Source organism: Oryctolagus cuniculus, chromosome 7 (assembly GCF_964237555.1).
Source record: "Oryctolagus cuniculus chromosome 7, mOryCun1.1, whole genome shotgun sequence".
NCBI lineage: Eukaryota > Metazoa > Chordata > Mammalia > Lagomorpha > Leporidae > Oryctolagus > Oryctolagus cuniculus.
Window position 1 is genome coordinate 110122081 of NC_091438.1, and position 15252 is coordinate 110137332.

At 42.0% G+C, this 15252-nt stretch overlaps 1 protein-coding gene across 11 annotated transcripts in view; it reads left to right on the plus strand.

The window, feature by feature from the left end:
• DOCK7 (dedicator of cytokinesis 7) overlaps positions 1-15252 on the plus strand; it is a 268374-nt gene that overhangs the window by 25413 nt on the left and 227709 nt on the right. For all 11 annotated transcript variants that reach the window (XR_011390680.1, XR_011390679.1, XM_070078382.1 and 8 more), the window contains exons 2-4: positions 5853-5958; positions 12597-12772; positions 12955-13023. Coding sequence is in view for 9 of the 11 variants with exons in the window: in XM_070078382.1 (XP_069934483.1) it covers positions 5853-5958; positions 12597-12772; positions 12955-13023 (351 nt within the window). In the remaining 2 variants the exon portion in view is untranslated. The remainder of the gene's footprint in view (positions 1-5852; positions 5959-12596; positions 12773-12954; positions 13024-15252) is intronic.

A 15252-nucleotide genomic window follows, 5' to 3' on the forward strand; every position in this document is an offset into this window, starting at 1 on the left:
GTAGGATTAGTAAGCTGTGATTCCTGCACTCAAGGAGCTCCCATCTGTTGCTCCATTCTAGCATTCTTTTTAAGTTACTTTTTGGGGGAAAGAATTATGAATGTCTTCTGGTCCCATTTCCCCCTCTTCAGCTCTGTAAACATTTATAAACACATTTAGACATTCTGTTGAGAGTGCAAAGGTAAGTAAAATGAGGTCCTGCTTTTTAACTGTTTAGTTCTTTACAAGGAGATATGGAACAAATTTCAAAACAGTTTGATAGATGCTGTTATTGAGATATAGTTCATGTGGATCTGCAAGATAGTTCTTGATGGAAAAAGGCTACAAGAATTAGAGACTATTTTTTTTCTTAAATCTTAGAGGGCAGTGGTCTTTTTTTTTTAAGATAGATTTATTTATTTTAAAGATTGATTTATTTATTTGAAAGGCAGAGTTACAGAGAGAGAGAGAGGGAGGGAGGTCTTCCATCTGCTGGTTTACTCCCAGAGGCCTCAAAAGCCAGAACTGCACCAATCCAGAGCCAGGAACCAGAAGATTCTTCCGGGTCTCCCACATGGGTTCAAGGGCCCAAGGACTTGGGCCATCTTTTCCTGCTTTCCCAGGCCACCGAAGAGAGCTGGATCAGAAGTGGAGCAGCTGGGACATGAGCCAGTGCCCATGTGGAATGCTGATGCTGTAGGCAGAGGCTTAGCGTACTACACCACAGCTCCAGCCCATTTATAGCAGTTTTATAACTTTAATCAGCAGTTAGTTCTCTACATTGACTCTATGGATTTTTGAAAATGGTGACAGGTACATAGGTCACCAAAGTGTAGAGCTTGTTTGGAGAATCTTCATCCTCATTATGTTTACTGGACAGTTTTACGGATGTGGTGTGGGACGTGACTGATTCCTGTGGCTTGGACAGCTTTGTTGAGCCTGGTATCAGTGCACATATCTGGAGTTCCCATCTCTTTCATGGCAGACTTCCAGATCTCTTTGAGTTCCCAAGGGGCACTTCTCTTGAAGCCAACTCATAGATGCCCTTTTGAATACTGATGGTGTGTTCTCAGGTCACCACTTTCTTGATGGCAGGACAACTCTTCTTCTCGCCACCCCAAAGAAGTGGGAGCCATCTTGTAGGGCCCAAGTTGGAAAGGCTCTTTTTCTTTTAACTAAAAATTTATATATATATAGAGAGAGAGAGAGAACAAGAATGAGCCTGTTCATTGTTTACTCTGTAATGACTGGAACCTGAGCTATCACTGCAGACTTCCACAGTCAGCATTATCTATGCTGACTCCCACAATATCTGGATTCAGAATCTGTCACCTGGTATGGAGCTCAGGGACTCCAATATGGCATGTGGGCCTCTTAACCATTTGGCTAAATCCCAGCACAGAGATGAAGTTTTTCCTGTCTTTGTTAATTCCTAAAGAATATTGCAGGGGCTGGTGCTGTGGCATAGCAGGTAAAGTAGCTGCCTGCGGTGCCAGCATCCCATATGCATGCTGGTTCATGTCCTGGCTGCTCCTCTTCGGATCCAGCTCTCTGTTATGACCTGGGAAAAGCAGTAGAGGATGGCCCAATTGCTTGGGCCCCTGCACCCACATGGGAGACCCAGAAGAAGCTCCTGGCTCCTTGTTGGGATTGGCTTAGCTCCGGCCATTGTGGTCATTTGGGGAGTGAACCAGCAGATGAAAGTCCTTTCTGTCTGTCTCTCCTTCTCTCTAGCTCTACGTCTCTTACATAAATAAATCAATCAATCTTCAAAAAAAAATCCATTAAAAATAAAAAGGATATTGTAGAGGTAGTTCTGAAGAGGGAGTGTACCAAACCTGAGGATCCAAATTCTTGGTACTTCACTGTATTCTCCCTCCCCACAATGAAAGGATATTTCAGAAAGTTTGTAGAAAATGTAATTAAAAGTTAAGTTTTGGGGCCAGCATTGAGGTGTAATAGGTTAAGCCTCCACCTATAATGCCGGCCAACCATATGGGTGCTGGTTGGAGCCCTAGTTGCTCCACTTCTGATCCAGCTCTCTGCTAATGAACCTGGGGAAGCAGCAGAGGATAGCCAAGTCCTTAGGTGCCTGTACCATGTGGGAGACCTAGAAGAAGCTCTAGGCTACTAGCTTTGGCCTGGCCCAGCCCTGGCTGTTGCAGCCATTCAGGGATGATGGAAGACCTCTGTATCTCTCCCTGTCTCTCTGTAACTCTGACTTTCAAATAAATAAAAATTAAATAAGAAAAAAGGTAAGTGTGTTTTTATTCATATGACTTATTTTTTTTAATTTTATTTATTTGAAAGACAGAGTTACAGAGAGAGGTAGAGCTAGAGAGAGAGAGGTCTTCCATCCACTGGTTTACTCCCCAAATGACTGCAACGGCCAGAGCTGGGCTGATCCGAAGCCAGAAGCCAGGAACTTCTTCCGGGTCTCCCACGCCAGTGCAGGGGCCCAAGCACTTGGACCATCTTCTACTGCTTTCTCAGGCCATAGTTGAGAGCTGGATTGAGAGTGAAGCAGCCGGGTGTCAAACCGGCGCCCATATGGGATGCCTGTGCTGCAGACCAGGGCTTTAACCTGCTATACCACAGCACCAGCCTATATTTGTATGATTTTATTTTCTCCCTTCAACCATAATAATATGATATCCAAATTCATCTTACCTGGTGGGTCTGTGAACACAGACTTATCCATCCCACTGACAGGCAAGGCAAATGCTGATTCTTGAAATGGTCCCACCAAGGGCCCTCTGGTCATCCAACGCAAGTGGCCCCCTTGCCTGGCTTTATCTTCATTATATTGTGCAGCCACTTCATTGAATTTTGTTCCAGACTTTAATTCTACCATGGTTTTCATGATTTTGTCATGGTTTTCACACACAGTGTATTTGACCTTTATTGCATTGCCACCACCTTTGGGACCTGAACCTATTTTCCCCCCTTTTCTGGAGCCACTTTTTTCCTTTGAGTGGTGTCCTTGAAACTTGCTTGTGATAAGTTTATTTTGATGTGAAGAATTTTGAAATCCATGCATATGAGGGATCTTCAAAATAAAGTTTATGGAAAATGTGTATTATGAAAAAACTGCATGGATTTCAAAAATACTTTGCACCAAAATAAATTTACTTTTAATTCCATTTTTTTTTTTTTTTTTTTTTTGACAGGCAGAGTTAGACAGTGAGAGAGAGAGACAGAGAGAAAGGTCTTCCTTTTCCATTGGTTCACTCCTTAATGGCCGCTGCGGCCAGTGCACCATGCTGATTCGAAGCCAGGAGCCAGGTGCTTCTCCTGGTCTCCCATGGGGTGCAGGGCCCAAGCACTTGGGCCATCCTCCACGGCCTTCCCGGGCCACAGCAGAGAGCTGGCCTGGAAGAGGGGCAACTGGGACAGAATCTGGCACCCCGACCAGGATTAGAACCTCGTGTGCTGGCGCCGCAGGCAGAACATTAGCCTATTGAGCCGTGGTGCCAGCTTTAATTCCGTTTTCCACAGACTTTGAAGTTGCTTATATTTTTCTAGGTGATAATTGCATTATAACTATTACAGAGAATTCTGGCTTGCAACATTTTCTCTCTCTCTCTCTCTTTTTTTATCAAAGAGAATTTATATAAATATTGGGCTTTCCTACCACTGAAATCAAATTCATGTCAGCAGGGCAAGGCTGTTCTAGTTTTTCACCTGCCAGTTCTAGTTTTTCTGCTGCCCGTCTGAATTAGCCCCAGAGAAACTCCATTTCCTTGAATGTGTAAGTGTCTCAGGGAACTCAACTTATAGTAGTATTTCCAAGAGTTCTTATTCTCTTACATGCCATATCACATTGCATTTACTCCTTGTGACTTTATAGAAGTAGTGTAAGTAAATACTCTTAAAGGGAAATTTTATTCTGAATTCTCCTTAGTCAACCATATTCAGGCTTTACTTCTTGTTGCATGAAGAATGATTAGAAATGAAAGAGGCAGGCCTATATTAGCGTTATTTCTTGGGTCATTCTGGAATTCATAGCTAAATGGAGTGGGTTAGGGGAAGATTAAATACAACATAACTGCCATGTAGGTCCTTTGTTGTTATTGCTAATATCTTATGGTGTATGGTCTGTGTGAATGCTTTCCTTCCTTTTTTAAAAAAGTATTAATTTATTTAAAAGGCAGAGAGACAGAGGTCTCCCAACTGCTGGTTTACTCCCAAATGCCCACAGTAGCTAGAACTGGGCCAGGCTGAAGCCAGGGCCTGGAATTCAGCCTGAATCTTCTCTGTGAGTTGCAGGGACCCAAGTATTTTAGCTATCACTTGCTGCCTTGCTGGATACACTTGAGCAGGAATGGCTCTGGGAAGTGGAGCACACATCCCCTAAACATCTGCTGTGTTCTGTTTATTCATCTCTCTCTTTCCCTACTCCCACTGCCCTGTGACAACTACTATTTTTAATCTCCATATTTTGCCTTTTCCAGAATGTGATATGGTTGGAATTGTATAGTATAGTACCTATAGCCTTTTCTTTCTTCTTCTTCTTCTTTTTTTTAAAGATGTATTTATTTATTTGAAAGGCAGAGTTACAGAGGGAGAGAGAGAAAGCTAGAGAGCTAGAGAGCGAGAGAGCGCGCGAGAGAGGTCGATCTTCTATCCATTGGTTCACTCCCCAAATGGCTGCAATAGCCTGGGGCTGGACCAGGCCAAAGCCAGGAGCCTGGACACCATAAGGGTCTCCCATGTAGGTGGCAGGGGCCCAAAGAGTTGGGCCATCATGGGACCCACTTTAACAGCAGGTTAAAGCCCTGGCCCGAAGCGCCGGCATCCCATATGGACACCGGTTCTAGTCCCGGCTGCTCCTCTTCCAATCCAGCTCTCTGCTATGGCCTGGGATAGCAATAAAAGATGGCCAAGTCCTTGGGCCCCTGCACCTGTGTGGGAGACCCGGAATAAGCTCCTGGCTCCTGGCTTCGGATTGGCACAGCTTCGGCCGTTGCAGCCACCTGGAGAGTGAACCAGCAGATGGAAGACCTCCCCCTCTGTCTCTACCTCTCTCTGTAACTCTGTCTTTCAAATAAATAAAATAAATCTTAAAAAAAAAAAAAGAGCCGGCGCCGTGGCTCAATAGGCTAATCCTCCACCTTGCGGCGCCGGCACACCGGGTTCTAGTCCCGGTTGGGGCGCCGGATTCTGTCCCGGTTGCCCCTCTTCCAGGCCAGCTCTCTGCTATGGCCAGGGAGTGCAGTGGAGGATGGCCCAGGTGCTTGGGCCCTGCACCCCATGGGAGACCAGGAAAAGCACCTGGCTCCTGGCTCCTGCCAGGATCAGCGCGGTGCGCCGGCTGCAGCGGCGGCCATTGGAGGGTGAACCAGCGGCAAAAGGAAGACCTTTCTCTCTCTGTCTCTCTCTCACTGTCCACTCTGCCTGTCAAAAAAAAAAAAAAAAAAAAAAAAAAAAAAAAAAAAGAGTTGGGCCATCTTTTGCTGCTTTCCCAGTGCATTAGCAGGAAGCTGGATGGGAAGTGGAGCAGCCAGGACTTGAACTGGGGCTGATACAGGTTGTGATGTCACAGGTGGCAACTTAACTTGCTATAATGCCAGCCCAAGTATATAAATTTTAATTTATACATCTTTTTGTAGTTGCTAGTTCTATCATAGGTCAAAGTATTTCCCTAAATTGTCATATTAAAGAAATACCTTATATGAATTAGCTGTCATTCTTAGCCTTCAGCATTATAAAGGTACTCTAATGTAATTATAAGCTAGAAAAATATTTCTTGAAGTATTTTATGAATTTATAGCTTTATTGATATACTGGGATTTTATTGTTCTTTAAATCAGCATTTAATTCAAGTTTTTTTTTTTTTAATGTTAGTAATGTATTTTCTTTCTTTATTATAGAACGGTGGCAGCAGAAGTTAGGAAACAGATCTCTGGACAATATAGTGGCTCTCCCCAACTGCTCAAAAACCTCAACATTGTTGGCAATATATCCCATCACACCACAGTAAGTAGCATATTTAAAATATGTATGTGATGTTACTGAGCAGAGTAGGGGAAAGACAGGAGCCAGAGGATTGGTTTCTCACAGTTCCTTAAAGTCTGCATTGGGAGAGGGTGTTGCAGGATGTTAGAGAAGGATTGGCTTCCTGGTCAGCTCTGAAATTTACATTCAGGATCTAATAAAACCTGGGATTTTACATTTAGAAATTCACAAACCCAAGGTGATTTATAATCTGGAAATTTAGGCGTATATTCTAGAAATGAGCTCTGAAGGAAATATGTGGAATTATATGGGTTTGTAATATATTCTGTCCCCTTCAATCGAAAGGAATATGTATTTTGTTAAAAAAGATTATTTATTTGAAAGTCGTGGTGGGGGAAGAGAGAGAGAGGGAGAGAGAGAGGGATGGAGATAGATGTTTCATCTACTGATTCACTCTCCAGATAACTGCAGGGCCAGGGTTGATCTAGGCCAAAGCCAGGAGCCAGGAGCTTCATCTAGGTCTCCTACATGGGTAACAGAGGCCCAAGTACTTGGGCCATCTTCCTCTGCTTTCCCAGGCCATTAGCAAGGAGCTGACTGGGAGTGGAGCTGAGACTGGAAGTAGAGCTGGGACTCAAACTGGCACCCAAATGGGATGCTGGCATTGCAGGTGGCAGCTTTACCCCCTGTGCCATGATGCCAGCCCCAGGAATATGTACTTATTGAATCATTGCTGTAAGTTAGGTACCAGATAAGAGAAGTAAATATTCTATTTTTTAAAACATTTATTTATTTGAAAGGTAGAGTTATGGAGAAAGATAACTCTTCCAACTGCTGGTTCACTCCCTAAATGGCTACAGCAAATCAGGGTTGGGCAAGGCTAAAGCCAAAGGCCAGGAGCTTCACCTGGATTTCCCACGTTGGTGGCAGAGGCCCAAGCACTAGGGTCATCTTCCACAGCTTTCCCAGGCACATTAGCAGGGAGATGGTTGGGAGGTGGAACAGCTGGGACTCAACTGGTGCCCATATAGGAAGCTGGCATTGCAGGTGGCTGCTTTACCCACTATGCCATGATGCTGGCCCAGTAAATATTCTATTAAAGAAACTAGAATGAGAGTCATTTGTTTTGATGAAAACTCATTAATTATATTATATAATCCTGCTGTCATTTGTCTAGAGGTCTTTTTTTTTTTTTTTCAAATGCTATGGAAAACTAAAACAGGAAGTAAAAATGATAGACTGGGGGTGAGTTTTGTGGCACAGCAGTGCAGTGGGTAAGTTGCTGCTTAGGGTGTCTGCATCCCATAGCAGAGTACCTAGTTCCAGTCGCAGCTACTTCACTTGCAATGCAGCTTCTTGCTAGTGTACATTCTGGGAGGCAACAGATAATGGAGCGGATGCTTAGTTTCCTTCCACCTACATGAGAGATTTGCGTGGATTTCCAGGCTCCTGGCTTCAGCCTGGCCTAGCCCTGCCTGTTGTGAAAATTTAGGGAGTGAACCAGAGATGAAAGATCTCTGTCTCACTGTCTTTCACATAAATAAAAATAAATAAACTGTAAAAAAAAAGAGTGAAGTTATACATTAACATTTAGCTTTCAAAATATACCAATTATTGACTACACAAAGCATACTGGGAACCAGCAGTTTGACTTGTAATGATATGTTTATAATGCTTATTTATTTTTTGACAGGCAGAGTTAGACAGTGAGAGAGAGAGAGAGAGAGAGAGAGAGAGAGAGAGAGAGAGAGAAAGGTCTTCCTTTTCCGTTGGTTCACTTCCCAAATGGCCGCCACAGCTGGCACGCTGTGCCAATCCAAAGCTAGAAGCCAGGTGCCTCCTCCTGGTCTCCCATGCAGGTGCAGGGCCCAAGCTCTTGGGCCATCTTTCACTGCACTCTCGGGCCACAGCAGAGAGCTGGACTGGAAGAGGAGTATCCGGAACAGAACCTGGTGCCCCAACCGGGACTAGAACCTGGGGTACCGGCACCGCAGGTGGAGGATTAGCCTAATGAGCTGTGGCGCCGACCTTTGAAGTTTACTTTTAATAACAATGATGTGCTAATTGGAGAAATTTTACTATATATAGCTATCTGGACAATTTTAATGTACACAGAGATGGCCCTTCAAATGTGTTCTCAATGTCTTAAACTTCTTTCCTCTAATAATATTATCCCTTTATCCTGAACCACCTCTCAGCTACTTAAAGCTCATAATCAGACTCTAGGTTAGTAATTATGAATAATATAAACCCTATATAACCTCGGTTTTATGCTTCTCATTCTCTAATCACTACCTCCTTTCTCATTCCCTTGTTCTGGTACCCTGATCTAACTGTCCCTCCGTCAGGACCCAGAATCCACGCACTCAGAAACTTTTTACTCTCTCTCACTCCTTGATGTCCTGTTTTCTCTCCTAACCAAACTTATTTGTGGATCATTATAATTACTTCCCTGCATTTACCCTTGACTTCCTTAACCTGTTACCACTTTACACAATCTCGTTGCTATTTAAATTCGTGTCTCTGCAGCTAAATGTGACAGGAGCAAAGTGGACAATCATGTTGATTGGTGTCAGCTAAAATTTATGATCACAAACTCATGAAGGCTTTAGTATTATATTGCCAGGCATGTATTCAATTTTCCTAATGGTTTCATTCTCCGTATGTTTTATTTGATTTATTTCACACCTCCTACTGTCTATCTCCTTTACCCCTTAATAACTGTTCTCCGTCTTCATTCTTAGAATGACTTTGCTCCCTGAGAATTGAAGCAATCAGAAGACAGCATCAGCATACTCCCAGCATATATGTGTCCACCTACCATTTGTACCAATATAGTCGACCTATTCACCGGTTGCCTCCCGTTTGTTCATTAGTTCTCAGCTTTCCTCAATTTCTCAATGTAGTATTTTAGTAATGCTCCCTTTTCTTTTGTATCATTTCCCCTTTATTTCCTGGATCTTTCTTATGTGTATTCAACTATCCTGTTGTTTCTCCCATTTGAAAAAAAATCTTGCTTTTCTGCTGTATTTTTTCTTGTGTTCTCTAACTTCCAACATTTCTTTGTTCATCTTTGCAACAAAATCTCTTCAAAAGGTTGTCAGTGCTTGTTGATTTCCATTTTTCTTCTTGTGTTCTTTTTTCAAATTGTGAGATTCTTTAAACCTAAACTGTGGTGGAAAGACTAGAATACACATTGACATTTTCTTATTTAGTTGCAGTGCTGTTATCACATTTAACGAAATTAACACTAATTTCTTGATTTCATCTATTCAGTGCATGTTTCATTTCCTTTATTGTCACATAAATATCTACTGCTGGTTTATCTAGATGAGATTCATAAATGAATTTGACCCTAGATAACTTGAGTTTTTTCTTCTTAAAGATTTATTTTATTTATTTGAAAGGCAGAGTGACAGAGGGAGAAAATTTGAATTAGAAAGAGTTCTTCTGTCTGCTGGCGTACTTCCCAAGGCCACGACAGTCAGGGCTGGGCCAGACTGAAGTCAGGAGCTAGGAACTCTACCTTGGTCTCCACATGGGAGACAGGGGACCAAGTACTTGGGCCATGTTCTGTTGCTTGCTTGCTTTTTTATTTTTTTTGTAAGATATACTTATTTATTTGAAAGAGTTAGAGAGAGAGACAGAGAGAGAGAGAGGAAATCTCCCATCTACTGGTTCACTCCCCAAATGGCTGCATTGGCTGGGGCTTCACTATGCTGAAGCCAGGACCCAGGATGTGCAGGAGTGCAGGGACTTGGGCCATCTGTTACTGCTTTTCCAGGAGAATTTGCAAGGAGCTGGATGGGAATTGGAGCAGCCTGGACATGAACTGGTGCCTAGATGGGATGCCGGCTGCAGGCATTGTCTTTACCTGCTATGCCACAGGGACCCTCCCCCTCCTGCTTTCCCAGGCACGTTAGCAGGGAGCTGGGTGGAAAGTGGAGCAGCCAGGACTCGAGACGGCACCCACATGGGATGCCAGCATTGTATGTGGCAGCTTTACCTGCCTTGGAATATTAACTCTTGGGAAATAATTTAATGTAGTTGTGAGCAGCTGATCCTGATAGCCCAAAACTAACCCAGGCAGCTGACTCTGATGAGCTGTCTCCGCAGTGACAGTTGTAGAAAAATAAATTTGTTTCCTTTATGAAAGTTAAGCTAACACTACACCAGTGGCCTTATATGTAACTTTTGAAAGCAAAGTTGTCTGTAATGTCAATGAGAAAGGGTTCTTAAGGGAGTATCATATCTTCCTCCCCTACCTAACACTTCCTGTTAATATGATTTATTATCCTTTGTGGAAAGGCTCAATTGGAATTATTTAAATATAAGGATCTCCCAGATTTTGTGATTTTTTTATTAAGTATTCAGTGTGACATTTTGAATCTTGATATGTGTACTGCCCAGAAATAATATCCGAAAAGATTGAATTAGAAATATTTTTAAAATTTTATTAAAATTTCACAAATATATAACATATAGCTCATATATGATGAGTCTAGCACTATGGTGTAGAGGGTTAAATGTTCACCTATAGTACATGCATCCTATATGGGTGCCAGTTCATGTCTTGGCTGTTCCTCTTCCAGTCCAGCTCCCTGCCAATGCACCTGGGAAAGCAGCGGAAGATGGCCCAAGTGTTTGGACCCCTGCACCCACATAGGAGACCTGGAAGAAACTCCTGGCTCCTGGCTTCAGCCTAACCCAGCTCTGGTTGTTGATGGCCATTTGGGGAGTGAACCAGTGGATGGAGGACTTCCCCCCTCCACTTTTCTTTTTAGCTCTACCTTTCAAATAAATAAATGAATATAAAAAATAAAAAATAATACAGATATAATATACATGGACATCTCAAAAAATTCATGGGAAAACAATTAAAAGATAAGTTTGGATGGGTTTTCTAGTACAGTGGGTTAAGCTGCTTCATGGGATATATGCATTCCATGTTGGGAGTGCCAATTTGAGTCCTGGCTATACTGGTTCTTACCCAACTCCCTGCTAGTTCACCTGGGAAACAGCCAGTGATGACTCAAGCACTTGACTCCCTGCCATGCATGTGGGAAACCTGGTTGGAGTTCTTGACTCTTGACTTTGGCCTGGCTCAGCTTTGGCTGCTGTGACCATTTGGGGAGTGAACCAGCGAATGGAAGATCGCTTCTCTCCCCTCCCCTCCCCTCCCCTCCCCTCCCCTCCCCTCCCCTCCCCTCCCCTCCCCTCCCCTCCCCTCCCCTCCTTTTCCCTCTCCTCTCCTTTCTCTATCTCTCTCTCTCCCCCTCACTCCTCCCTCCTCCCTCCCTCCCTCCTTCTTTCTCCCTCTCTCCCCTCTCCCTCTCCCTCTGGCTTTCAAATAAATAAAAAATTTTAGAAAGATAGGTTTATTTTGGTGTAAACAAAATTGAAATCCATGCGGCTTTTCATAATATACATTTTTCTTGAACATTTTGGGTAATACTCTCATATGTAGTGGTAAAAATACAGAATGTAAAACTTACCATTTTATCCCTTTTTTAAAAAAAAAAGTTGTATTTATTTATTTTAGCAAGGTTGTGGCAAGGTCATGCTCCCTTCAGGGAATGCTCCCAGTTTCTTGCCTCTTCTAGATTCTGGTGGTTCTAGCATTCACTGACTGACAGCTACATCAGTTATAACTTTAAGGCAAGAATCTTCAAATCTCTGTTCCATCTTCATCTGCCTTTCATCTCTGTATGTACCAAATATCCCTCTGACTCTTTATAAGATTGTATGTGATTAGCTTCAGTGCCTGTCCAGATAATCCAGGAAAATGTCCCCAGTGAAGGTCTTCAGTCTCTGCAAAGACTCTTTGATTTATTTTTTCCATATAAGGTAGTATACAGAGAACAGGTTCTATGCTGTGGAAAGCTTTGGGAGCACCAGTTTTAGCCTACCAGTCTGGTTATATTTTTACCACGATAGTCAACAAGATAAATAAATAAAGTACAAGGTCTGTTTAGAAGCTTACCAATGAAGATTCCAAAGATATAAAACAGAAAAAAAAAAGTCTTTCCAATGAGTATGTTAAATTGTGAAGTATAACAGAACTGTTAATCATTATTGCTATTTTTATGTGAGAAGGGAAAAGTCTAAGCAAGAAGGTTGGAGAGATTATGTCCAAAAGCATAAAGAAGTTCAAAAAGGCCAATACTCTGGTTTTTTCAGTGCATTTGGATGAATATTTGTTAAAAATGTAGGGGTCCAGCACTGTGGCTTAGTGGGTAAAGCCACCACCTGCAGTGCTAGCATTCAAGTCCTGGCTGCTCCATTTCTGATACAGCTCTCTGCTATGGCCTGGGAAAGCAGTAGAAGATGGTCCAAGCGCTTGTGCCCCTGCACCCATAGACCTGGAAGAAGCTCCTGGCTCCTGGCTTCAGATTGGCACAGCTCTGGCCATTGTGGCCATCTGGGGAGTGAACCAGCGGATCGAAGACCTCTCTCTCTTTCTCTGTGCCTCTGCCTCTCTGTAACTCTGCCTTTCAAATAAATAAATAAATCTTAAAAAAATTTTTAGAATTTAACTCAGTTAAAAACATAGTACCTTTTGAAAAGTAATTAATTTTCTTTAAGTTTTTAAAATTCTTACATTCACTTATTCCTTTCTGCATACCCTCCCTCCCACTGCCCAACCCTCCTTTATAAAGGTGCCCCTCACTGAAGCAGTGGATCCAGTGGATTTGGAAGATTACCTCCTTACTCATCCGTTAGCTGCGGATTCTGGGCCTCTGCGGGACTTGATTGAATTTCCTCCCGATGATCTTGAAGTTGTTTATAGTCCTCGGGACTGCAGAACCCTTGTTTCAGCTGTGCCTGAAGAAAGGTAAAGAGATATTACCTGTTTTAGGTTTTAGTGTAAATATGGAAAGGCTACCTTCTATTATTTTATTGATATTCTTTTTGCTATGATGTTATTTCTTGTTAGAACAAGAATTGCAGCAACTAGATTCACAAACGTCTACTTTCCTGTCTAATTTTACAAATATATTTTCTTTTTTAAAATAGTGAAATGGATCCACATGTTAGAGATTGTATAAGAAGTTATACAGAAGACTGGGCAATTGTGAACAGAAAGTAAGTTACATGTGTATTGTAATATTTGAGAATACCTAGTAGGATTTATGAATGAATTAGGTAGATGAATAATAATTATAATATCTCAGAATTTGTTTAAACATGATAGCTGAACAAGCAAAGGAATTTTTATGTATAGATATTTTCTCCTTAGGAGTTCCACAATTACTTTTATTTACTTTCCTCATAAAATATTAGGTTTGTGGGAATAGTATTTTTATGTTATCATAAGCCATTAAGAAGTAATAGCATATGATGTTAATTATTTTTAGTTTAATTCTGTAGGAATCATGAGTAAAAATTAATAATTTATCTTTCTTAAAAGTAATCTCAACTTAGTGAAACTTAGATGGTTACATTAAATTGAAAAACTCATTTTCTAGATCAAGCTTCTAAAAGATCTCTGTCCTCGTTAACCAACTAAATGTTTACAGGTCCTTGACTTGTATATCCAATCAGGTAAATATTTATAAAAAATTATGTTTTGTTCTACTACAAAATTTATTTTCCTAATGGATTGTGTTTGAAGTATCAAGACAGAATAAGAAGATAAACTACCTTTCCTTTGTTGATTTTCATAATGAAGAAGGATTTTTCTGGCCTTTGCTTATTTTTTTTAAAGGAGATATAATGACTAAAGTAGTGGTGAATTCTGTTATGACTCTAGTTTTTCACAAATGAAGTACTCTGTTTAGCTAAATAGCACTTTCAAAATCGATGTCTCCATTGCTTATAGTTTGCCCTCCTGGCTGCTGATTATTTCACTGGGCTTAATATGGTGTTAAGTATCACTCTGGGGGATAGTGCTGACATGCTTTTTAGTTTTATTGTAACCTAATAAAAAGCACAGTCTGCTGCCCTTTATGTAGAAGAGCTGTTTTTATGAAGTTTCAATTTTGATAAGTAGTATCCAGATTTTAGAAATTATTGAAGAATATTGTTCCTTTGTAGATAAGTCTTTGGGCAAATATGTTGGAAACCTGTATTCAGAAATCTTTTTTTTTTTTTTTTTTAAGATTTATTTATTTATCTGAAAGTGAGAGTTACACAGAGAGAGAAAGAGAGGTTTTCTATCCGCTGGTTCACTCCCCATTTGGCCACAACAGCTGGAGCTGCACTGATATGAAGCCAGGAGCCAGGAGCTTCTTCCGGGTCTCCCATGTGGGTGCAGGGGCCCAACAACATGGGTCATCTTGTACTGCTTTCCCAGGCCATAGCAGAGAGCTGGATCGGAAGTAGAGCAGCTGGGACTTGAACTGGCGCCCATATGGGATGCCGGCACTGCAGGTGGTAGCTTAACCCACTACGCCACAGTGCCATCCCCAGAAGTCTTAATAAAGAAGTTAGTTGTCAAATGTAGTAGCTTCTGAATCATGGTATTTGCTATTTAATTCTGATTATGGAGTTGTTCAGGCAAGTGGGAAAGGGAATTAACATTTAGGGATATTCACTATGTGCTGGGCATTTTATTGGCCAGTTCACAGTCATCTCATTTAAAGTTTCAACAGCTAAGGTAGCTCAGGCTCAGAGTTGTTAATTAACTTCTCTGAGGTCCCATAAGCCAGAAAGCGGGATAGCTAGGAGTGGAACCAGGGGCATCAGATTCTAAAGCTTATATTTTTTCTTTTATGCTGGATATTATCTATTATCTGTACTGGTAAATGCAAGAGAAAAGAGCTGCTTGCGGTGAAGCAGAAGTTATGTGATATCTCTAGCAGATAGAAGGTAGAGGGATTAGAAACTTAGAGAAAACCACAGTACAGAGTAGTCTAAGGAAGAGACATAAGCATGCTTCAAGTAGTTTGTGGACAAATGTAACTAAAATATAAGTTTATTTTGTTCCAAAAAGTTGAAATCCACGTTTTGTTTTTATAATGTGTTTTCCATGAAGTTTCTAAGATCCCTTTTTTTTTTTTTTTTTTTTTTTGACGGGCAGAGTGGACAGTGAGAGAGAGAGACAGAGAGAAAGGTCTTCCTTTGCCGTTGGTTCACCCTCCAGTGGCCACTGCGGCAGGCGTGCTGCAGCCAGCACACTGCGCTGATCCGAAGCCAGGAGCCAGGTGCTTCCTCCTGGTCTCCCATGCAGGTGCAGGGCCCAAGCACTTAGGCCATCCTCCACTGCACTCCCGGGCCACAGCAGAGAGCTGGACTGGAAAAGGGGCAACCAAGACAGAATCTGGCGCCCCGACCGGGACTAGAACCTGGGATGCTGGCGCCGCAGGCGGAGGA